At 33.1% G+C, this 24,073-nt stretch overlaps 1 protein-coding gene across 1 annotated transcript in view; it reads right to left on the reverse strand.

Annotated features, from left to right (window-relative positions):
- Positions 1-11,482: 11,482 nt before the first annotated feature.
- LOC145261218 (nucleolar protein 9-like) overlaps positions 11,483-24,073 on the reverse strand; it is a 41,731-nt gene continuing 29,140 nt past the window's right edge. The window contains exons 7-11 of the mRNA XM_080119611.1: positions 21,973-22,089; positions 19,368-19,604; positions 16,993-17,248; positions 15,366-15,424; positions 11,483-13,074 (exon numbers count right to left, since the gene is read on the reverse strand). Of these exons, the coding sequence (XP_079975737.1) occupies positions 13,042-13,074; positions 15,366-15,424; positions 16,993-17,248; positions 19,368-19,604; positions 21,973-22,089 (702 nt within the window). The 3' untranslated portion in view covers positions 11,483-13,041. The remainder of the gene's footprint in view (positions 13,075-15,365; positions 15,425-16,992; positions 17,249-19,367; positions 19,605-21,972; positions 22,090-24,073) is intronic.

Genomic DNA, 24,073 nt, shown 5'->3' on the forward strand with positions numbered 1-24,073 from the left:
GTATAAGTAGAGAATTATGTCGGGATTGAAATATTTTCTGGAGTGGTAGAATGATCCCGCCATTTCTTTCAACTGGGATCAAGTGGGGATATGGGTATTCGTGGTGAAAAGATAAAAGTTTGGTTTTCAATGCATTAAAGGTAGCCATTTTTTTTTATCCTGTTTCTTTGTACTGTATTATATTTCGAATGTACTTGAACATAAGGCTAACTATATTAGATGGTTTGATTGGCCAGCAAGGAAGCAAGCATTTTCAATACAGGCAAGCTTGCAGTAATAGTATACATTAAGTAAACTACTTAAATAAAGTCCAAAGTTTATCTACTCTAATAGAGAATAATTTCCGGCATTTTTTTTTATCGTTAGTTGCCGGCATTTTGTTTGTTTTTATCGTTTACTTTGTAGCATGGGGGGGGGTGACGGATAAGACAGGAGAATACAGACAAAATACATAAATAAAACACGAAAAAGAAGTTTAAAAACAAGGTAACATAAAAAAAAACATTTAGGATTAGTTTAAAAAAAAAAAATACTTAACGTTTTTGCCATAGTGTTCCGTTCTCCGTCTTTTTGTCAACTGGTAGCTGGCATATCATCATGTCTTTCTAGAGCATAAGAAGATTTCTATTTCCGGATAACTTGGTCGAGTGCCTATCTATTTATAGAATAAAAGTCGTTACGTTCAGATGTGTAAAATATTTAATTTACATTTTTTTTTTTTTTAAAGGTCGGTATTACTTGGTGACCAGTAGTCTGAGATGTCGGAAATTTTTCTGTCTCTGTCTGTCCTTGTGGCCATGTCACTAATAAGGGTGCTAGAGGTAAACGTTTTGTCGGGGCTGACGTTATCCGCCTGATAGTCAGGGACCCGAACCTTGGATTAACCACTAAGGAGGCTGTCCTATCAGCAGGCGCAAAGTACTGGGACTGCTGTATAGCCATTTGGTGAGTGGATCTGGACCATTCAGTAGTCTCTGGTTGGGCCTCTCGATGCCATACTAGTGGGTAATTGTTACGGCTTTACCTTTTCGTGTGCTACAAAAAAAAAAAAAAATTTTCCTGTCTTTTTTCCCTCTCTGTACTGCTCTAACCAAGTATGCCGACCTATTCCACAAATCCCAAAACCTCAACATGAAATATCTCCAGAATAAAAACTCAATTAAACCTAGAACCCCATCTTCCAACGTAGACCCCTACTACCATGTCTCCTTCTCCAACATCAGGGGTTTACGTTCCAACCTTCCAGAGGTTGAAACCCAATTACAGGAGATGAAACCGGACATATTATTTCTAAGTGAAACTGGAATAGGGCCGACCACTTCCCTAGATGAGTTCATAATTAACGGATACTCTAATTTAACAGCTAAATCTGACATCGAAGATCGCCATGGGCATGGAATATGTGCCTACATTAAGGATGGCTTCCCGTGTGGCAGGGATATCTCTAAAGAAGATCCTAATTTACCCTATATGTGCTTCAGGGTTGCACTTGCTAACACCACTGCATTTATATTTGCCCTCTATAGGTCCCACAACAGCAGAGTTACTATCTTTAAGAGCATATCTGAGAAAATAGACCACATACTATCTTCACATCCCTTGGCTAACATCCACATCTGTGGTGACTTCAACGTCCATAAAGTGGAATGGCTGACCCATTCAAATAAGACAGATGATGAGGGGGGGGGGGTTGTCATGATTTTGCCATTGTTTATGACCTCACTCAGATTGTGTAACACCAAAGAAGGGCCACATCAGATCAGTAGGGTCGATGTGACGTTTTTTATTAAATGTGATAATCAATCCCGGGCGAACACCGGTTAAAAAAAAAAAAAAATTTTTTTTAGTTAATATTTTTATGTATCAAAAATCTTGTTGTTGAGATACCATACGGTCGGGGGATAAAAATAGAAATCGCCTGCTAAACTTCAAAGCGAAAGATTACTTAAAACATTTTTTTAACCAAAATACGCTTGCGTTTGAACTAAACGAGCCAAACACAAAATATTCCGAATCAGAGCTCTGAAATGTCGGTCGGCTTGAAATGTGTTGATTGAAAGGTGAAATGTCGGATCGTTTTTGATCTGAGAAACACACACACACACACACACGAAATAGATCGGGCCTGATAAAAGAATTCATGACGTCAGCCCAAGGTTCGACATGAATTGTTTTTCAATATGACTTATCTAAAAATGTCTTTTGGCAAATTGTTTTGGGCGCTAAAAGAGAATTCTAACATGTAAAGAATATTTTTTAAAAATCACACAGATGTTTTTACAAAACAAATAAATTCAAAGGGGAAAGAATATCAAACGGATATTTTTAAATAGATGAAAGCTGATGATCTATTACAAGCTAAACAATAATATTTCCTCTGATTATCAGTTGATAATATGGAAAAAACCATTATAAAGAAGGCGGGGTCAGACAAGTTGGGGAGGAGTCAATTTGATTTTGGAAATTGGGGGCGGAAAAACAATACCTGCCACAGGCCAAATTGACCAATGAGAAGGAATCAGGTGGATTGTTATCAATCAATTTGATTGGTCGAAGACAAACGTAGGCGTTGTCATTATTCAAGGGTTTTACTATATAACATCTGTAAAACTCGATTTAATCAGAGAGAGAGAGATAGGAGATAAGAAGAGAGAAGACAGAGAGAGATCTCTGGAGAGACAGAGATAAGGTCTTGGTAGAGGACTCCAGCCACCCAACTTCTCTCTCCCCCTCGCTGGTTGCCAGAGAGCTCAATTTGCAACTTAATAGAATTCAGAGGACCTAGGAAGAGACCAGCCAGAACACCTTAACGATAATTACAACGGTCCGCGACTCCGACCGAGTATTTCAACAACAAGAAGCTCATTCACAAATCTAATTGTTTGCTTCCATTTAATCTTCAATTCTACATACGTCTGTAGATAATCATTTATGAATTTCCTAAATACATTATATATCAACCAAACTCCGGAGTTTGTTTGCTGATGTGCTGTTGTTCCATGTAATTTTAATTCTTTTACTTGCCACTTGTGACCCCGTTCCCGTCAACGAACACCCAGTCAACCAACAGTCAACCAACAGTCCTGACCAACTAGACGATCAAGAAGAACAAGCCTTGAGGACCGTGCAACCGAGAAGAGTCCTCCAACGCCTTGACGAGGACTCACTGGGTGACGCGACGTACCAACGGTTGGCAGACCTGGTTGCCCAGTCGACATAATTAATTACCCGGTGACTAGGATAGTCATAATTGGGCATCGACCCAGGGTTAAGATCATAACTGGGCCGTGATCAGAGATTCAAGGTCGTGTAAGGTCACGTTCAAGGTCACAATTGTTCGCGAACCCACCCGTGTGCCCAATACACCCGGTCAATATGCAAGCCTCTTAGACCTTTTTCTCTCAACTAGCCCCTGATCTATGTTCATGTTCCGTTCATTCTCCTCTAGGATCCTCCGACCACTCCGTTGTATCAGTTAAGATAAAAACGAAATGTAAGAAGCCCCCAGATGTACCCCTCCACCGTACTGTATACCGATACTCTATGGCTGACTGGGATAGCTTCCATACATTCATATCTGATTTACCTCTGCACTCCATGTTTAAAAAGAAAGTGTCCTCTATAGTATCAGATCTGACCCAATCGTTAATTGTAGGCATAGACCAATTCATACCATCTGAAAAATTCCAACAAAAACCTAACAGCCAGCCATGGTTCTCCCCAGAATGTGCTGCTGCTATCGCGCACAGAAATCACTTTTTCCATAGCTACCAATGTAATAGATGCATTGAGACTAAAGCTGCTTTCAGGACTGTCAGCAACCACTGTAAAAGAGTAATAAAAAATGCAAGAGAGCTATATGCTCAGTCTGTTAAATCCAAGGTAGCTGATCAGCGGCTTGGTTCCCACCAGTTTTCGCAAATAACAAATAGGATCCTGAACAGAAGTGTGCGTTCTATCCCAACCATTATCAATGGACCAGAGGTCATCTCGTCAGCGTCAGACAAGGCCAGACTATTTGCAAACTTTGCAGCTAATTCTACCCTATGCGACGAAGGCCATCAACTCCCCATATTTCTTCCTATAACACAGAACAAGCTAGGTAGCATACAAATATCCGTGCATGAGGTCGCCAAGCTAATCAAGAACCTAGATTCCAGTAAAGCAACTGGCCCTGATGGCATCCCAATTATAGTGTTAAAAAAGCTTCAACCAGAACTTGCTCCCATACTTACGAAACTATTAAAGCGCTGCCTTAAGGAGAAGTGCTTTCCGACTCCCTGGAAGACCTCATCAGTTTGCCCTGTATTTAAGAATTCAGGTGATAAGTCCTCTCCCTCTCAGTACAGACCAATAAGTCTCCTGTGTGTCATAAGTAAGTTGCTGGAATCCATATTAAATAGAGAAATAGTCAACCACCTCAGCAGGAATAACCTTCTTAGTGATACGCAATATGGTTTCCGCTCTGCAAGATCTACCGCAGATGTGCTGACGGTTATATCCCACAGGATTAGTGAATCTCTTGACAAAGGCTTCCTTTCTAGGACAATTGCTCTTGACATATCAAAGGCCTTCGATAAGGTATGGCATAAGGGTCTACTTCACAAGATTTCCAGCTACGGTATAACTGAAAATGTTTTCTCAATCATTAAATCATTTCTCTCCGATAGGCTCATAAGAGTAGTGGTAGATGGACAAAAATCGGAGGCCTGCAATATAAATGCTGGAGTCCCTCAGGGGTCAATCCTAGGCCCAACTCTCTTCCTGATCTACATCAATGACCTCCCTAAACACATACTTAAATCATTCGTTGACATCTATGCTGATGACACGACCATCTACGGCAAAACATCAAAGGCTGTAAATGACAAAGTTCTCTCTGATTCTCTCTTCTGATCTCGAGCGCGTGGTTCAGTGGGGGAATATGTGGCTGGTTACCTTTAATGCATCCAAAACCAAACTCCTATCCTTACATCATCAACGCTCTGATCCCCATCTGGCATCAATTGTGATGGATGACTCTCGTCTGGGTGAGGCCCCGTGTTTTGACAAGCTTCTGGGTTTGACCTTTACTCCTGATCTGAAATGGAACACGTACATCAAGTCTGTTGCCAAGGTCGCTGGAAAGATGGTGGGATCCTTCTACCGCTCCAGAAGATATCTCACTACTGATGCAATTCTCTATCTATATAAAAGCCAAGTACGGCCAAGGATGGAATACTGTTGCCATATCTGGGCAGGAGCTGCCAAAAACAGCCTATCATGTCTTGACAGAGTACAAAATAGACTTTGTGGCTTAGTGGGGATGCCCTTTTCTCTACCCTGCAACCTCTCTCCCACAGAAGAGACGTTGCGATCCTATCCTTGTTTTATTGTTATTTCCATGGCAGGTGCTCGTCTGAACTCCAATCTCTGATCCCTCCTCGCCAATCTTTCACGAAAAACACCCGTCTAGCTAAATCCATTGTGAAAAATTTCCCCCACTCTATATCTGTGCCTAAATCAAAACGCGGATTCCATGAACAAAGCTTCTTTCTTAGAACTGCACGCCTATGGAACTCTGTTCCGTTTGCCTGTTTCCCACCGGACTATAACTTGGATGTCTTCAAGTCCAATGTTAACAAATTCCTAATGAACCGCCTCCCTTAAGTAAACACTTCATCAAATCTCCACACTAACGTAATGTACTTGCAATAACCCTTATCCCTGAGTGGCTTCCGGGCCTTGATAAGTGGTGATCACTGTGTAAAGAAAAAAAAAAATCCTATTGTACCACATGCTCCATGTCTAAGGAGAGAATCAGAAAAATCTTGGTCTTTGTCGGCTTTTGAAGTATTGTCATAGATGGTAGTATTGTCTGCATAGATATCAACAAGTGATCATAGAATGATTTGGGAGATTGTTGATGAAAATCTGGAAGAGAGTTGGGCCCAGCATGGATTCCTGAGGTGTGCCAGCATTAATACTGTGAACTTCCAATTTCTGTCCATCAGCGATTACTTTAATAAATCTAACACTTAGCTACTGTTATCTCCCAATATAGCTGCAGGGAATGTTATGAAGCTCATTAATCTGCCCAAACCAGTACGGGTTATAAATTACAAAATGTCCAATCAAAGTGAATAAAATAATCTTGAATCATGAGTAGAGCTGACAAGGTCATGGCTGCCAATAAATATTTAAATGCTGCTCAGGATGATAGTGGACTCTTTTGTTTTGACTTTCAAAATGTTGTCTTTGTGAGATTGCCTCCAAGCCAGATGCTGAGGAATCAACAGAGCTTCCTTTATCGTCTACATTGAACCCTTGCGTTGAGAAGTCAAAACAGAAAAAACTATCAAGCTGGATCAAAAGCAAGGTCTGCACTTGTTGCTTCTGATGTTGGGCAAAGTTGAATAACCATTTGATGGGTATGCACAGATTAAATAATGTAGCCACCTTGAGAGCCACCATTTTTCAAATTAGTAAAAGGTGCATCATCGTGCATTATATGCTCATGTAGATTGCCAAATTTAAGAATTCAAAACTGCAGACTCTTTATTAGCCTTCTTGATATTCTTGTTCCATCCTACTCTGCTATTTTTATAGATGAAGACCAAGCTTGTTGCTCAAGGATTTCAGGATGAGAAGGCAGGATTAGTCAGTTCAGACTCACCCAAATGCTCCAAGGAAGGGTTAGTGTTGCATTAGCTTTCATTATTTCAAATTCACTTGATATAAACATGGCACTTCTTCAAGATATGGAAATTGACAAAATTTATTTACTACTCCCATCTGGAAGCTCTCAAAATGTGTGCATAATCTGACTGATGCTTTAAAATCCTGGTATTTTACAGTGAACGATTTGTTACTGCAACTGGGAGCTGAGGTGACAAAATATGACAAACTATCTCCACATGTTTTCGTGATAAAAAATTGCTAGAGATCAGCTTTTTCTTGGAGGTGGTTTCTGTTAAGTTTTATGCCTGGACAGAGTACCACTGGTAGTAGAAGTATGTACGAGCAAAATGAATGCCTGATTCCTAAAATGCATAAACATTTTGACCCCTCCATTCATTTAAAAATTCACCAAAATTCAGAAAATCAACCAATTTTAATGAAATTTTCAGTATTTATTAATTAACAATCATAGAATATAATGAACCCATTATTATTTTTTTAAAGTTTTGGTGAAAATGTATTACTTTTTGTAAATAAAAAACACCTTTTAAGTACTAAAAAAAGACGCGTGAATTTCTGTTTGCTTTTTTTTTTTTAAATAAAAATAAAGCATTGTAGATGTTAAGAGTTAAAATTTTTTCTTTTCATATTTCCGGAATATTACGAAAAAAGTCCCTAAAGTCTGTCTTAGTGAAATCAATATAATTTGAAAAAAAAATTAATTTCTCGAAATATTGATATTATTAAATTAAGCATTGTTTATTCAATATTTTCCTCAAAAAATAATAAAATTGAAAAAATATTTCATGTGATTTTAATCATAATAATTCTCACAAAAATTTCAAATGTAATATATTTTTCTTGTATGCATGATGGTTTTATAATCCTGGAAAAAAAAAAAAAAAAAAAAAAAAAATTGAGATCCAGGATCACTAAGAAAAAAAAATAATTAAAGAAAATGGTATTATTTTAAATAACGAATAATTTACACAAATATGGATGGACAAAACTGTAATAAAGAACAAAAAGGAAACAGACAGGATTTGCATCCTATCCACTGTATTCTCTTTAATTATTATTAATCAAGTGTTTTTGCATATATTTCAATGAATAAATTGTCAGTGTAATCAGCGATTTTAACTGCCTTTTTTCACACTTAAAATGCACTTTTACTTTATTTTAAAAAAGATTAATTTACCATTACAACAAGTTTGAAAAAAAAAAATAAATAAATAAATATTCTCATTAAAAAATCACTTTCATTTTATAACAAAATCGGATTATTTAAATTAATGAATCTATCTATATAAATTATAAAACTCAAATGACCTTATAACGGGTGTTGTAATCCAACATCCGGTTTACGACTTCCAGTTGTGCATGCATACATGAACAAATAATCAATGCGACAATAAAACGTATTATTTTACTGTATACGTTTTCAGCATCCCAATTGTTTTGTTTTTTTTGCATTTAAATTAAGATATATCAAAATTTGAATTTAACTTTAAGTATTATGGTATCTGTTCAGTGTACAGATATCTATAAGTATGGCAAACCACTTATAATTCAATGGCTGTAAGTTTTTTTTCAAAAATAAACAATTATAAACAGAAGAACTCATAGAAATCTATCTATATTCCTTTTTCATTTTAATATACTTTCATAGAAATGTTTCTGTTATGTCACAAAAAACTATATTCTTTACATCAAAAGTGTCACGTTCACACATTAATTCCATAGCTAATATAACATACTGACCCAACGGGTCATGGGTAGTGTAGTATTTTTATAATCTTCAAAAATAAAGAAATTAAGGTATAATAATGCTTCAATTCCTCTATAAATTTTTAAAATAAAATTAACTTTCTGATATTTTGGCCTTCTGTAGAAGTTATGCGTTGCGCCTTTTTGTTTGTATTGATTGTGCGACGCCAGACCTCTCGCTTTTGAAAATTAATTTAGATATTTTTTGTACAAACAAGGTGTTTTTTTTTTTATTAAATTCTATATCTAAAGACTTTACTAATTATCTTTAAAATAGTCTGAAAAAAATGATTATTTTTGAAGAGATTTTTACAATGAATTTATTTAACTTCAAAATTTAGCTGAACTTGTCAGTTTCTGATGTCACAGTGAAAACATTTTTCATTATAACTTTTTTCACATGTAAATATATATTTTTTTCTTTTAGAGATTAACTTTAGGCGTTAATCTTTCAAATACAATCAAAAAGTAATCGGAAACCTACAAAAAATTATAAGTTGATTTTCAAAACCATGTCCTCCTACCAATTTCCGCCATTAAATTGCCTGTACCTAAGTAAGAAAAATTTGTATTTTGCTCTTGCAAGAGAAAACTTGACAGAATGGTGAAAGATGTTGCCTGGTGGGCATTGCATAAACTAGGAATAAACTGGTGCTAAGTGAAGGTGGTTCAAGCAATGTACAGAAACGCTTAAAGCCATGTTAGAATTAACAGCACATTTAGTGAAAGTTTTAATGTTAAAGTCAGAGTTCATATCAGGGTTTTATATTGAGTCTCTTGCTTTTCATCAATGTTTTGGAGGTATTATCTAGGAATTTCCACACAGGTTGTTCAGAAGAGGTATGCTGAAGAGTTCTTACATGGCAACAATAAAAGGTTTACTTGTACAGTTTAAAACTTGGAGAAATGCTATGGAAAGTAAAGGCTTGAAAGTGATTGTCACCAAGACAAAAATGTTGATCAGTGTTTGCAGTGTTAGAAATTCTCTGAAAATAAGAAAATCCTCATGACCAGTCAGGTGCAACTTAATTTTTTGCAGTACTTGTAACCATTATATACACAGGAAGTGCAGTGGAATTACAGGTAGGTTATTTTTATCTGTATAATTTTGTTAATTTTTATTGTATACGTTTCCATAATGTCCCTTTTTTTATATTGTATTTCAATAAAACATTTCACAATAAAAAATACTGAAGAACAATAAAAGTGAAGGAACTGATTTGCCTTGTCACCGCTTCTGGCAGTGCTACACTAGGTGTATCAGAATTTTTGCAGGAATTTTTGACACCCCTAACACGAAACTGCGAATAAAATATAAAAATCTCATAATTTCTCTGTTAAAAGTGGATTGTTTATTTTCTTTATGGATTATACTTCCAAAATAAACTATTAAAGTTGTTTTAAAAGTAATAGAAATATATATATTTTTTTAAAAACAGTAATGAATTTTCCAAACTCAATATTTTTCAATTTTTAAACTTTAAAAATCTATCAAATTTTTCTATTGATTCTATTTTTACGATATTTTCAGGGTCAATGTGAAATTTTATGTTCTTTCCAATAAACCGAATATAATATTTTAGACAAATGTTTTTTTTTAAATTCACGCGTCAAGTGTCTATTAAAAAGTAAATGATTAATTTACTCACCAAAAAGTAAATAATTAATTTACTCACAAATTGAAGAGAAAAGGTCAATAAATAATATATTCAAATTTAAAACAAAAAAAAACAGTGTTTTTTTAGAATTTTACCTGTAAAGTTTGAAGTTTAAAACCTTTTTTAAACCACGTTATTTGTTTTTTCTTTAATGGAACCTTGGTCCTTGCTCCTTTAATTGAAAAAAAAAAATTAGGGCTTGAATTACATTTTTCGAGGAGTTATAAGCTTGAAAAGATGGGGTGGAATTATTCACTATTTTCACGAAATTTCTGACACACCTAGTGCTACACTGGAAATTAGGAAGTACATTAGCTGATTATAGCCAAAAGTATTTTTATCGGTCATTTCCACATCAAGCCGCATGACACTTATTTCTCAAGCCAGTGACAATGTGGTCGTCTGAAAACCTTGTTAAGAGTTTGGAAGATAAATGAGTCATGCATCTTAAGTTCTTGTTGTGTTGCCACATGGTTAAAAAAAACCCTGCAATGTCAACACATGCTTAAAAGTCTGTCCGACGACATGCTTTTTCCCCTTCCTTTTTCTCTGCTGTGACGTTACCTCGAGCCACAGCTTGGTCATTTGCATACATCAAGATGCCGCTGTTGCTACATATGTGTCAGTGGCTTCGTTACACAAGTCGATCACAGCTATGGCAAGACTACATGCATTGCACTTCAAATTTTTTCTGCATTTCTTCTTGTTTTCTATATCCTTCTCGTTGTTTGCAAACCTCAAAAGAATATTCCAGAGAAAGCATATTGTCCTAATAAAATGCAGAAAGAAATATGTAACATAGCACAGTCATGCATATGTGAAATCATGTCACGAGTAAAGAAAAAAAAAGACTATAAAAAAGAGAAAGAAAATGATCAGATTAGAGATTGGATAACATTTATGATCATGTGCAAGACGTGAATGACACTCCAGAAGACAATTTAATGAGGAACGTCCCAGCGGTAACGAGAGAATGAGGAAATGTTGATGTACCAAAACAAAAAGTGAGTTGAAGTTCTTTCCTATTCTTATTCTGCTTTGTGATGGAATATACAATGTGTTGGTTCCCAATCAATGTTACAAATAGAGTCAAATTTTGCCTAAAAGTTTTATTAGTGAAACCAACATTTATCGAATTATGTTTTAATTACTTTGTAAAGTGTAAACTTCGATTCTGGGTGCCTTCTCTAGATAAAATATTTTCCCCCGCAACACACCAACTGTCGGTCACATGCATTATTATGTAACATGCACATTTATGCCATTACCAGATTGACCTTGGAGAGAGCGTTGATGCTTTCATCAACTTAATTACTAACTACACCTCCCATGTTATCTTGCTCACCCAATCAGAGCCTATGGTATCTCTCAGATAACTTTATAACATAACAAAAGAGTGTGCTTGTTAACAATATATTTTATTGAGATGAGAAAAGAAAATGACAATGAAGTAAATTATTTACAAATGATTTTAAAGTTTGTTTTTATATATCTTTCGATATTGCAAAAAGAAACCACACAAGACAATAATTCTGGGCCTATTAAAAAGAAATTAAAAATATGACAATTATTTTTTTCAACAGAAGTATCAAGTTAAGTTATAAGCACCTCCAAATTTAAATAAGCATTTCTAATTAAAAATATTTACCAGACTACATTGATTACTTTTACCATGAGCAATTTATTTTTATTACAAACTAGCTGTACCTACATGACGTTGGCTTCAGTGAAGTAATTTTAGCTTTTATTTGCTTGCACAATTTTTAAACTTATAAAGAAAATGAAATAAAACTTTAGTTGCAAGTATGGCAACTGTTTATATTCTTCAGTTAAAAATTATTTATCGATATTGATTTGTTTTTTTTTTGTTTTTTTTAAATGATCATAATTGAAAAAATGTTTCTATATTACTAGTTGTCCAGATGAGACTACATAGAAAAAAATCTTATTAGAATGCCAATAACATGGTACAATGAAAAAAAAAATGAAAATTAGTTAGTCAGAATCAAACATTGATATGTCAGCTTAATTTAAAAATTTCACACTATAACTTTATATGTTAGAAAATATATCAAGAACATTGTTGGTCACTTTCAGTGGATTGTTTTGTTTTAGCAAATATAACCAGACATGACTTAAAGCTTTTTATGACTTAAAACAGTTTGTGCTTTAGTCAGAGTCAAACTAGTCACTTTTATCAGAAACTATGTTGCTGTTATAAAAAAAACAAAAAAGAAAGGGGGGGAAAAAAAAAGAAGCTTTCCTTGGTTCATCCCTTTTTCCATCTTTTTTTATTTTCCTATTAGCATCCACAAAAAACTTGAAAGCACCTATTAATTGAGTTGATAATTTACAGAAATCGTATAATTAGTCATACACTTTTAGCTAAGAGAGGGAGAAACTAACATACAGGACTAAATTTAAGACTCATTATCCCCAGTATATTGGGGCTGGAACAAATGATTACATTGTGTGTCTACTCAATTGAAGGCTGACAGCAACAAGAGGCTAAAATACACTCGGGGGGGGGGGGGGCATTAAATTCGTAACTTCTCCTTCATCACTGAGGTCACCTAACCACCAAGTTGACATCATTACTTGTTTATTGCTTTCAATCTGCTCTTCTCTGGCCTTTATTATCTAACAATTGTAGTATTTGTAAGTTTGATGTTAGTAAATAGAAATAAAACAATTTGACGATTCGATTTTTTTTTCAAAGCTTTCGATACAATTTTTAGATAATTTTCTTATAATCCACTATGATGGTAATAAGTCAATCATTAAAACACAGTCAAATGTATAAAAGTCTTTTTGTAAGTTTGATCAAATCATAATTGACTTGTGTATTATTTGTACCAGACAAAAGCAAATAGATATAAAAAATAAAAAGTTTTTTTTTGTTTTGTTTTTTTACAATCCGCTTCAATTCAGGTTTTCACTTCAATTCAATCTTTCGCTAAGAAATAAGGACTTCATCTGTTTTTTTATTCTGGAATAAAAAGAAATATATATATGAATAATTATTAAAATAAAACTTGAAAACATATGCTCCCTATGGTCACATATTTTTGCTATTCTGTGAGGATGATATGATGAATAAACATATATCACACTTCTCTATCCTCAAAAATAGGAGATGCTTAGGATAATGACATGATAAAAGAACAGATACTACACTAACCCCAAACTTGAATTGAACATTAAAAGATAGGGCAATGTACAAAGATCACTGCCATGGGAGAACACAAGAAAAAATCTTTAGGCATTAGAGGTAATTTTACATTAGTTTTGTTATATACCATTAAATGAGGTATCATTCCCATTAAAAAATCAAGTTAGTATTGCGCATCTAAAATTAAGAAAAGTATATTTCAGTTTTTTTTTTTTTTTTTTTTAGATAAACATGACATCAGGTCACATTCGTTTTGCTTCAGCTTATTCACATAATGTTGACACTTTGCAAGCGTGCTGTTCTATAAAGATATACATGTAATATAACAAAACTATATAAAACTATTTTTAATGACTAACCAAATTTTTTCTTGCATTCTTCTATGACCGAGACCTTTATACATTACCAAACATAGTACAGTAGGACAAGTAATAAAGTAATAGTATAGGTTCAGTGTCAGACAAATACTGAATCTCCATTAGTAATAGATACATAGTGTGTGTATATATATATATATATATATATATATATATATATATATATATATATATATATGTGTGTGTGTATATATAAGTAATAGTCAGCTAATGTGCTTCCTAACTTCTAGTGTGTCTGCTACCAAAAGCAGTGACAAGGCAAATCAGTTCCTTTGTTTTTTCTTTCCTATCTATGTCTCCCCTGGGCATGTATTCTTTTTTTTTTTCTTTAATACATTTTTCCGATCATTTTTTTTATTTAATAATCATTGAAAAGTTTTTTCGGTCTTATTTTAATTAAGAATTATTGAAATTAGTTTCATTTTTTTAAAAGAATTATTGAAAACACTTTTTGTTATTAAACATGCAAATAATGATTGTGTTGTTTTTATCTGTATAATTTTGTTCATTTTTATGGATTAATTTTCAATAATGTCTTTTTCTTATATTTTAGTTCAATAAATTGCTTCACAATAGAAATACTGAAGAACAATAAAAGTGAAAAAACTGATTTGCCTAGTCACCGCTTTCGGTAACAGCTATGCCGGAAGTTAGGAAGTATGTAAGCTGACTATAACCTATAAATATATATGAAAAAGAGATTGATAAAAATGTTAAGAATATAAGAAAAAAGATGGTTCCTTTTAATATATGTTTTAATGATAAAAATGGTATGTTAAATTCTAGCATGACAGACCAAAGAAAATGCTATTTAAAATTTGAACATAACAGACCAACAGACAGAGCCTCTTAAATGTATCTAAAATGAGATGCATTTATTCAATGTGCGTTTAGCAACAAAAACTTGAGATCAAACTGAAGTGTGACAGATGGAAAGACTTACCAACTTTAGAAGGAAAATTTCAAAATAAAACTTTTCCATAAGGTTTGCAATTGTACTTCATAAAAGACTAGAAATACTGTAGTAGTACGAGTGTGACCTTATAGTTTGTTTGTTTTATGGCATATCAACTTTTTTTTTTTTTTTAATTTTCTTCCTTTGAAGATTGTAACACTTGGTATGGGGCAGCGAACATTGCCCTGCTTTTTATTGAAACCAACCGAGAGCTCTTTTTAGTATCCTTGTTGTTCCCTGAAGTGCAATTGTCTGGATCTCTTTTGCACTTGGTTCACCAGGAACATTAGTTAGATAGGACTTCAAGTTCTTCTTCATAAGCCCTGTAGCACCTATAATAACTGGTATGATTGATATCTCTTAAGATTCCAGTTTCTTTTCATATACATGAGACCTTGATATTTGGGCTGTTTCTCTCCTTTAGCTCTGTTCAGACTTCCATCATTAGGAACACTCACTTCAATCAAGGTTGCAACTCTCTCTGACTTATTTCATATAACTCAGGTTTTACAGCAGCATTTTCAAGGTAGGTGGATGTAGGGGTTACATGGTCGTAATGTATGGTATATAAGTCATTTCCAACTGTTCTTTCAACCAACCACCTATGAATTATCTAATGCTGAATAAAGTTATTGAATTCTGTAAGTAGTATGAATATTTATATTCCTAGAATATGACCATATAAGAAAGAAGAACAATATTAAGACACAACCGAGAATATGACATTTAAGAATTTTGCTTCAATCAATTATAGATAATAAAAGAAAAACACTTACAGCAGAAATTTTTTTTTTTACTTTGGATTTCTTTGACTTTTTTCCAACTGGACTGGAATCTGCAAAATACATTCATGTGTAACTTATTTATACGAATTAAGTAAAGGATTAAAGAGTGACCAAAATAATTAACTTCCCTATTAACGGTATAAGATAGTATGTGTGCAGAACAGAAAACTTTGTTGGTTTGGTCACATTGAAAGAATGGATGAGAATGCTTGGATTAGTAAATGTAGAACAGTCAAGATAACAGGGTCAGTTGGGAAAACTGAGGGAAACATAAGAGGAAGGGATAAGGCTGAATTTAAGAGAAAAAGAGATGAATAAAGACATGTCTGTTTTTTTTCACATGCAAGCACAAAATCAGTAGAAATCATCTCTTCTGGACAACCTGTAGAAAACTTAAACAATGCTTCTAAGACACAGCTAAAAATATCAGACTCAGTACAGATTTCTGATGTACTTCCACTTAACAAAGATGGTTTCAAAATTGTGTTATTTATATCAAAATGTAACAACATACATTCATTCTGGATGTAGGATAACGAGACTTTAGGATATGCGTGTCTCTTAGTTGTTACATTTTGGTAGGGGTAACAAGACTTTAGAACATATGTGTCCCCTCGTTGTTACTTTTTGGTTACTTTGGGACCACTATGTACATGCCAACAAAAGAATGAGCACAGTTATTATATAAATTAGCATATAATCCATGTATATTATTAGGATTATTAGGACTACTGTTCTCATTTCGGATTTTATTCTCAGAACGTTTCAGCTGAATATAACCCGACCCTTCTTCAGGTACATCTTGTAGAATTTGAGAATCTGTATGGAACTTTGCGCTCATCCTTTTATGTAATCCACAGGAGTAGATTGCATTCCGTTAATCAGCCATAGCAGGGTAAAAGTCTCAATTAATTCTTAATATTATTTTAATAATTAACATACAGATGATTTATACCTCATCATCGCTGATGAAATGAGAAAAATCTATGCATCATGATTAAAACAATAGTTCAGTTTTAAATTCTGTACAGATTTCCAAGTTCGACAAAGATTGCTAAGTTCAGAGGTTACATTGGCTGAAACATTGTGAACAATAGTCTGAATAATTCAACATAAATTATCAATCCTCATCTAAAAAATTAAGAAATATAATCTTGCCCGGCGTTGCCCAGGTTTTTGGAGGTGTGTGTTAAGCAAAAAAAAAAAAAAAAAAAAAAAAGTGGTAGTAGGCAGGCTCAAACCTGTACCGTGAAGGAGGAAAAAAAAAAAAAAAAAGTGATGTGTTCGCCAAACCGGAAGTGACGTAGGTTTAAATTAAGGCTAGACAATCGAAAATATTGGCAAAAAAAGCGACCCCTCCCTGTAGAAAAGTGCCCAATTGAGGGTAGAGGAATTAATGTCTTTGGATAATTTTCCAATATTTGTCGTCCAAAGTGTCAAGCTTCAAAATGATACTGATCTCGTGACTATCCATCGCCTCTGTCGAAAGTTTTAGGCAAACATGCATACATTTAAACAAACAGGTGAGATTTATATAATAGATGTATTAGCAGCAAAATATTAAAGGGTTTCTTTCCAGAATTTGAGTTTAATGTAAAATAGGAACAAAAACACTCACCTAATATGTCATCAAACATTTTACGCTTATTGCTTAAAGCTCCTTGCGATGTCTCCCATTGTTGACGGCTGACTTGAAAAGTATCCAGTGCAATATGTTTATAGACATAAATGCCATATGTACTCCCTTTTATTTTTGCTACATTTTGGCAGAGTTCTTCGGCAATAGCTATTTTCTGTTTGACGTTTAAAAAATACCAGACTCCTTGCCAAGAACGACTGCCAACCTTGTCACAGGCAATGTCACTGTAACTACCCTGGAACAAAACAGATATGAAGAAAGATAAACATAAAAATATAATAAAATAAAAAACAGTGAGACACCCACAAATAATTTTTACTTAAGTTTTTGTTTAGACAAGTTTAATGCAAATAATGTACAAAGAAAAAAAAATTGTTGAGTTGTGATTTACATATGAGATTTTTATTTTTAAGTACTGTTAAAATAGTAAAATCTATTATCATCAAAGTTAATTTATTGACCTATATTAATAAAACAAATGTACAGCTTGTCTTAACAATGATAAAAAAATGAATGAAATAAGAGAAAAAAATAAGTTTTTTTTTTTTTTTTTTTTTTACAAAAGAGTCAAAAATCAAGGCCTGGAGGCCACTCCAGGGTAAGGGTTAATAAGTGTACGTTAGTCAATGTTAGTAGTAATCGTTAATAGTGGAAATTTGGTAAATTGGATTACTTAAGGGAACAGTTCATCAAGAAATTGTTCATGTTGAATTTTGAAGATGATCATTTTGTAATCATCTGGAAAGCAGGGAACCACAGGCGTGCAGTTCTAAGAAAGATTGGTTGGTTGGTTGGTTGTTTTTGTTTTACGGCATATCAACCCTTTTCGGGTTATTTAATGCCGAATCCAAAGATTTTGAAGAAAAAATTTTTAATAGAATATATTTGTTGTTTTCAAATCGGTTTCTATTTAACCCATAGTTGGAACCCTAACAGGTACTACCACTCCGAGTCAGAGTTGACCTGGGAGCAATGGTAATTAAAGGGTGGCTCCACACTCCCCAAAGCCCGCAAGCTGGGGCCTCACCACTGGATATAGTTTAGGGTCATATCCAGGACCTCTAAGAAAGAAGCTGTGTTCATGAAATCTACATTTAGGTTTAGGCACAGATAAAAAGTAGGGGGAAATTATTGATAGTGGTTTCAGCTAGACGAGTGTTTTTCATGAAAGTTTGGCAATGGGAGACCATAGATTGGAACTCAGGTGAGCAGAGACAGACTCACAATGTCTCTTCTGAGGAAAAGAGGTTGCAGGGAAGAGAAAAGGACATCCCCCCACTAGGCTACAAAGTCTATTTTGAACTTTGTCAAGGCAGGATAAGGTGCTTTTAGCAGCTCCTGCCCAAATGTGGCAACAGTACTGGCAAATCCAGGCTGAACTGCTAGTATATATATATATATATACACATACATACATACATACATACATACACACACACACACACTAGCAACTATACAACTATAGGTTAAATAATATTACTGTTTGTAGTGATATTTTCTTTTGTCTATTATAGACGATTTCAATCTTTTTATACTTTCTTTTTTATTATCTCCAATATTAAAATAGAGAGAGAGAGAGAGAGAAAGGACATATAGAATATAAGCAGAGTGGTAGTGGTGGTATCAAATGAGAGAGGGTGAAAGTGATATAGAAAGTGATAAAAAAATTAAATGGAAGATTTTTCGAACATAACTCAGTCCCTAAGCTAAGGAATATATTAGTATGTATTTTGTGTTACTAAAATATTATTAAAAGATCATATATTTATGAGGGGCATTCCAAAAGTAATTTTTAGGTATTTTATTAACATGAACTTTTTTTACTGTCATCTTTATAATTAAAATGTCAGCATAATCTGTTCACATAACTTTTTAAACAACATTTTTTTTTATTCCACACAAATGGATCAGAGAGAATTGCAAATTGCATTGTTATGATGACTGAACTTATGCATTCATGACCTGAAAGCTTCATCTCTCTGTTGCAGATATTGGCAGTGTGAGACTAAGAAATCAACCCCTGTATGAACATATATCAGAAGCAAAGATGCATCATTGAATTCCTGGCAAAAGGGCTTTGAGAATGGTGATGACTATGCAGAAAAAATTCTGGAGCACAAAAGGTTGCTTGTTTTAATGGTACCACTTCTGTCTTCATAGCTTTTCAACTTTTTGAGTTAAAAACATAGGTTTTACTTTTAGAATGACTCTCATAGGAAAACAAATATTCTGATGCTCTTATAAAAATCAGTAGAAAAAAAGGGAAAGTATTTATATCACGTAATTATAATTTTTTATGTCAAAATATCCCTCAAGATAAAATTTAAAGATTTTAACAATATGGTTTTACTTACCGATAACTTTTGCAAAACAGCATCTTTATTTTTTTCTGCAATTGTTGAACTTTTGAAGAAGTCTCTTATGATAAAATTCCCATAAAACTGACACATTACAGAAACCATTTGTTTTGGAGTCAGATGGAGGAAACTCTCAACAAAAATTTTCGGATTTCTAAAATTAAAAAGTGTTTGCACAATCCGGGAGCCATGGATGTTAATTATGAATTTTGCAAATTTCTCTGGATTTTCTACCTGCAAAAATAAAAATCTTTTTGTAATTGATCTCAGACTAGATATTTTCTAACATTATTCTGTTTTTGTTAGGTTCAATCTTTCAAGTTAGATATTTTATTAACATAGACTTTCATTAATTGTCATCTTTATAATTAAATTGTCAGACATTATCTGTTCATGTAACTTTTTAAATAACATTTTTTGGGGATGTTATAATAATATTATAACAATTTGATTTGGTTCCTGATCAGGATTCTCCTATATTAAAAAAAAAACAAAAATAATGATATATCTGTAAGATGTATACACCAGTGACAAAACAAAAATATCATATTCCAAAAATCATGTAAATTTATATAGTTTTATTTTTAAATAAGAAAATCAAATTTTATAAGTGAAGAGTGACCGTCTTGCACTCCATTAAAAAAAAAAAAATTCTCAAGAAACAAAAGGGAACAACTCCACAATAATTCATACTTACTAGAATTAAATTGTAATGACTACCAATTCCAATTAACTGTTTAAAAACTTTCTTTATAAAAATAAAACTATTCAATCAATTTAAGTGAGTTTTGGAATATGATATTTTCATTTTGTCATAGGTATGTACATCATAGATATTTTTCTTTAATTTTGTTCTTTAATATAAGGGGAATTCTAGAGAACCTTTAGTCAATTAATCTAAAGGCCAAACAATGAAAGTCCAATAAAAAAAAAAAAAAACACATTGAATCAACATGAAACACCTAAAAAAATACAAAAACTTTGTACTATGTTTATTTCATCATTAAAAAATATATACATTTATGGGATTTAAATTTTAACATTTTGTAAGATTATTGATTTTGTTATCAAACTGATCTTTTTTGTCTTTCCAAAATGTAATTTTTATAATAAATTAATTTCAAGAAAAGAGGAAAACAAGATTGAAAGTAAAAGAGTATTGTTTTCTTTTCAGTGTATTATCATCACAGAAAAATGTCCATTAAAAACTTAGGAGTAAAAAATGAAAATAAAAAGTATTTATGAGATTTAAATTTAAAAAGACCTGCCAATTTTATCGTAAAACCATTTTTTTTTTGTTTTTTAATGTCATGTATTCTTTCATTAAATGATTTTTTCCAAAAATTAAGTATAAAGTGAATATCAATGAAATATTATGTATTGGATACATTTTTTTATGATGTTTGAAATTTTGTTATTTTGATTTCAATTTTATTTTTATACTTTCATAAACATATATTTATTATATGAATTCATATAAAAAACTTATTTTTAAAATTAAAAAAAAACAAAAACATTTTTATAATTTCATAAACATATTTTTTATAAAATTTTAAATAAAAACTTATTTTTCAATTTTGTTATTGTTATAATGCCTAATTGTGTTATTTTTATTTGTATAATTTTGTTAATTTATTTTGATCACTATGCACAAATTACATAACACGAATCCACTTCTGTTATTCTTTAAAATATGAAAATTTCTGAGGAAAATGCATCAAGGATGGCCAGAAGGTTCCATTTTCTACACACTACTACACTGTGTAAGGGGGGGGGTACTCCACTTACCCTCGATTCTCACCTTATACTGCTGAATGTTTAGTAAGGGAGCATCAAGTACTATTTTTTTTTTTTTTAAGTCTTTGATACAATTCTAACAATCTGTTTCCACCTATGTCACAAGAGTTTATTTGTTGCCTTAGGCATGAAGTTCTAATTGTTTTGTTTTTTTTGGGGGGAGGGGGGGCTCGGTCATACAATTTGTCTTATTTTGGGATTTACCTTGAGCTAGGCTCTCACCAAAACACCACATTCACTCTATGGGTTAATCCTACTTAGATAATTTCGAATTCATTTCAAAAATATTTTTTTTTTTCTAAAAAAGTTTATATAAAAATTCACTGTGGCAAGTGAGACGTTTGTAATATGTACAAAAATAAGATAGAAAAACTTGTAGGTTAGTAAAGATCTCCAGACCCTCTAAGTGTGAATGACCCACCGTTTTCTGGGTAGTCTGACAAGCAGGTTAGTCTCTAAATGAGAATAGAAGTTGTGAGATGCTACCTTCATCTTTGTGTTTGTACTATCCATCACCTGCACTCAACATATCTTGTAATTAACCGATTCTATTGCTTTACATTTATGTCTTAGAAGCATTGTCCTGAAAATTTCATATAGGTTATTTAGAAGATCTGTTTTAAGTAACTGATTTAGTGCTTGCCTGTGAAACGATGGAAGGACTACTCATTAAGTTAAAGATTCAGAAGAATGGTATTGTAATATAACATTAGCTCTTAGACCCTTATTTTTGTATGAGAGAAAAAAAAAAGCTTATAGCGTTTTTGTGTCAGACCAATCATCTTTTTTTTCTTTTTAATGTTACCTTCTCCTCGAGTATGATATTGTCCATATAAACTTCATAAGTTTTCATAACCAGTAATAAAGGAACAATCATGATCTGTTTATTGTCATCTGCACAATGGAAAGCATCAAGTAATTTCTGAAATGAAGCAAAAATATGAAACTCAGTAGATAAAGTATGAACCAAATCATTACATCAGACAATTAACAAAATAGTAATCACTGTATGAGAGATTAAAATTCCAAATTAAAATTATATAGAGCAAGATTTAATGGTGCTTGTCCAGAGTTCTCTCCCCTTCCCTATGAATATAAAAAAAAAAAAGAAAGAAAAATCTATGATTTATGTACCCACTAGCGAGGAGGTACCCGGCGTTGCCCGGGTGTTTGTAGGTGTGTGTATGGGGGGGGGATTAATAACCCTGCTTAAATATTATAAAAAAGACGATGTAAAAAAAACAAAAAAACAAACCCAAAACCAAAACGGAAAAAAAATGGCATAAATAAACCTGTGTATGGGGGAGGGGTAAACTAACGAATAAGCGAAGTAATAAAAAAAAACGTTGCCCGGGTGTTTAAAGGTGTAAAAGAAAAAAAAATAGTTTTGGTCAGGAAGAGGGATTGAAACCGGAAGCCTTGACGACGCGGAGGTGGAGACCAAAGCCAACTACTTAACCGTCTTGACCACGAATGAGAGTAATTGATTAGCGTGTTAAGTTAAGGCTTATAAAGCTAGTAAAAGAGGTTTGATTGACAGGAAGACGCTAAATGAGGTTATTGCAGGATCGTTATTTTTAGTTTTCACTTTCCCCCCAGATGATGGTGGAAAGGGGGGAAAGCAGCGCGAAAGCCGAGAACACAACGTTTTAATTTAATTTCACTGTATTTATACTAAAATGCAGGACAAACAGGAGACAGAGCAAAATAGCGCGAATCTCATAAAAGTCGGCGTAAATAAATCTAGAGACGACTCGCGTTCCCAAATCCTAGATATTATGATATAGGACCTATATAAACAGTTTTAAGCGATAGTAACGACCCCGGGAGCGTGTGCGAGAAAAGCCTTTTGAAGACATACACGAAATGGTCACACACATTTTGCCTTTTATATATATAGAAGATGATGGAAAGAAAATATCATCTCCCAAAAATCACGTAAATTAATCAAGCAGTTTTATTTTTAAATAAGAAAATCAAATTTTATGGCTAAACAAGGAGCGATGCCATGACATAAAATACACTAAAATATGATATTTTAATTTATGCCGCATTCATATTTATTATTATGGACCCAATTCTCTATTGATTATTATATAGTGGATACATATGCGTGTCCTCGACTCCGACATTAAAATAAAACACATAGGACTGTATTACATATATACAAAACAGAATAATTATTATGAACAATGGAAAAACATTTATGCTTTTAGTTTACAATCATCCATAGCTATAATAAACATGTGTGTTTAGGTATAATTCTGAAATGTTCATTAGTGCTGTTGTGAAATAAAGAATTGTCATTTACAGTCCATTAATTTTCATGGTAAAATTAAATTGATCAGTGTTCGTGTTTATAATTAGACAAACAGCATCTTACCTCACTAAGTTTAGACTTGCATATAAGAAGTATAATTCGATCGAATCATGTCGCACATATTTCTTGGAGTGTTAAGGTGAAAAGCGAGAGAAGAAAGAAAAAAGAAACGGAAGGGAAGGTCAAAAGGAAGTGACCTCGATGTCTGTTGTGGCAAATTTAAATCAACAGGGAAACATTGTGTGCTGCACATGCGTGCTTAATTGCGTGCGTTCACGCCACACGGGAATCGCTGTTATAGCAGTTGCAATATTTGCCATGCATTTTGAAAACAGTCTGAAGGAACAAGGCAGATAGTTCTAAATAATTTAAACTTTTGCAAGATTTTAGAAAGCCATTTTTAACACGGGGAGAAGTAGAAGTACTCAAATTCACTTAAAAATTATTTTCTTTATAAAAATGAAGCCACTTGATTTCTTGATAAATTTACGAGATTTCTGATGTATCTTTTCTTTCCATGACGGGTACGTATATCAGATTTTTCCTTCTTTTGTTTTTTTTTCATAATGGAGGGGAGGAGTCGGAG

This window comes from Euprymna scolopes, chromosome 1, assembly GCF_053919585.1.
Source record: "Euprymna scolopes isolate OS-2025 chromosome 1, ASM5391958v1, whole genome shotgun sequence".
Taxonomy (NCBI): domain Eukaryota; kingdom Metazoa; phylum Mollusca; class Cephalopoda; order Sepiida; family Sepiolidae; genus Euprymna; species Euprymna scolopes.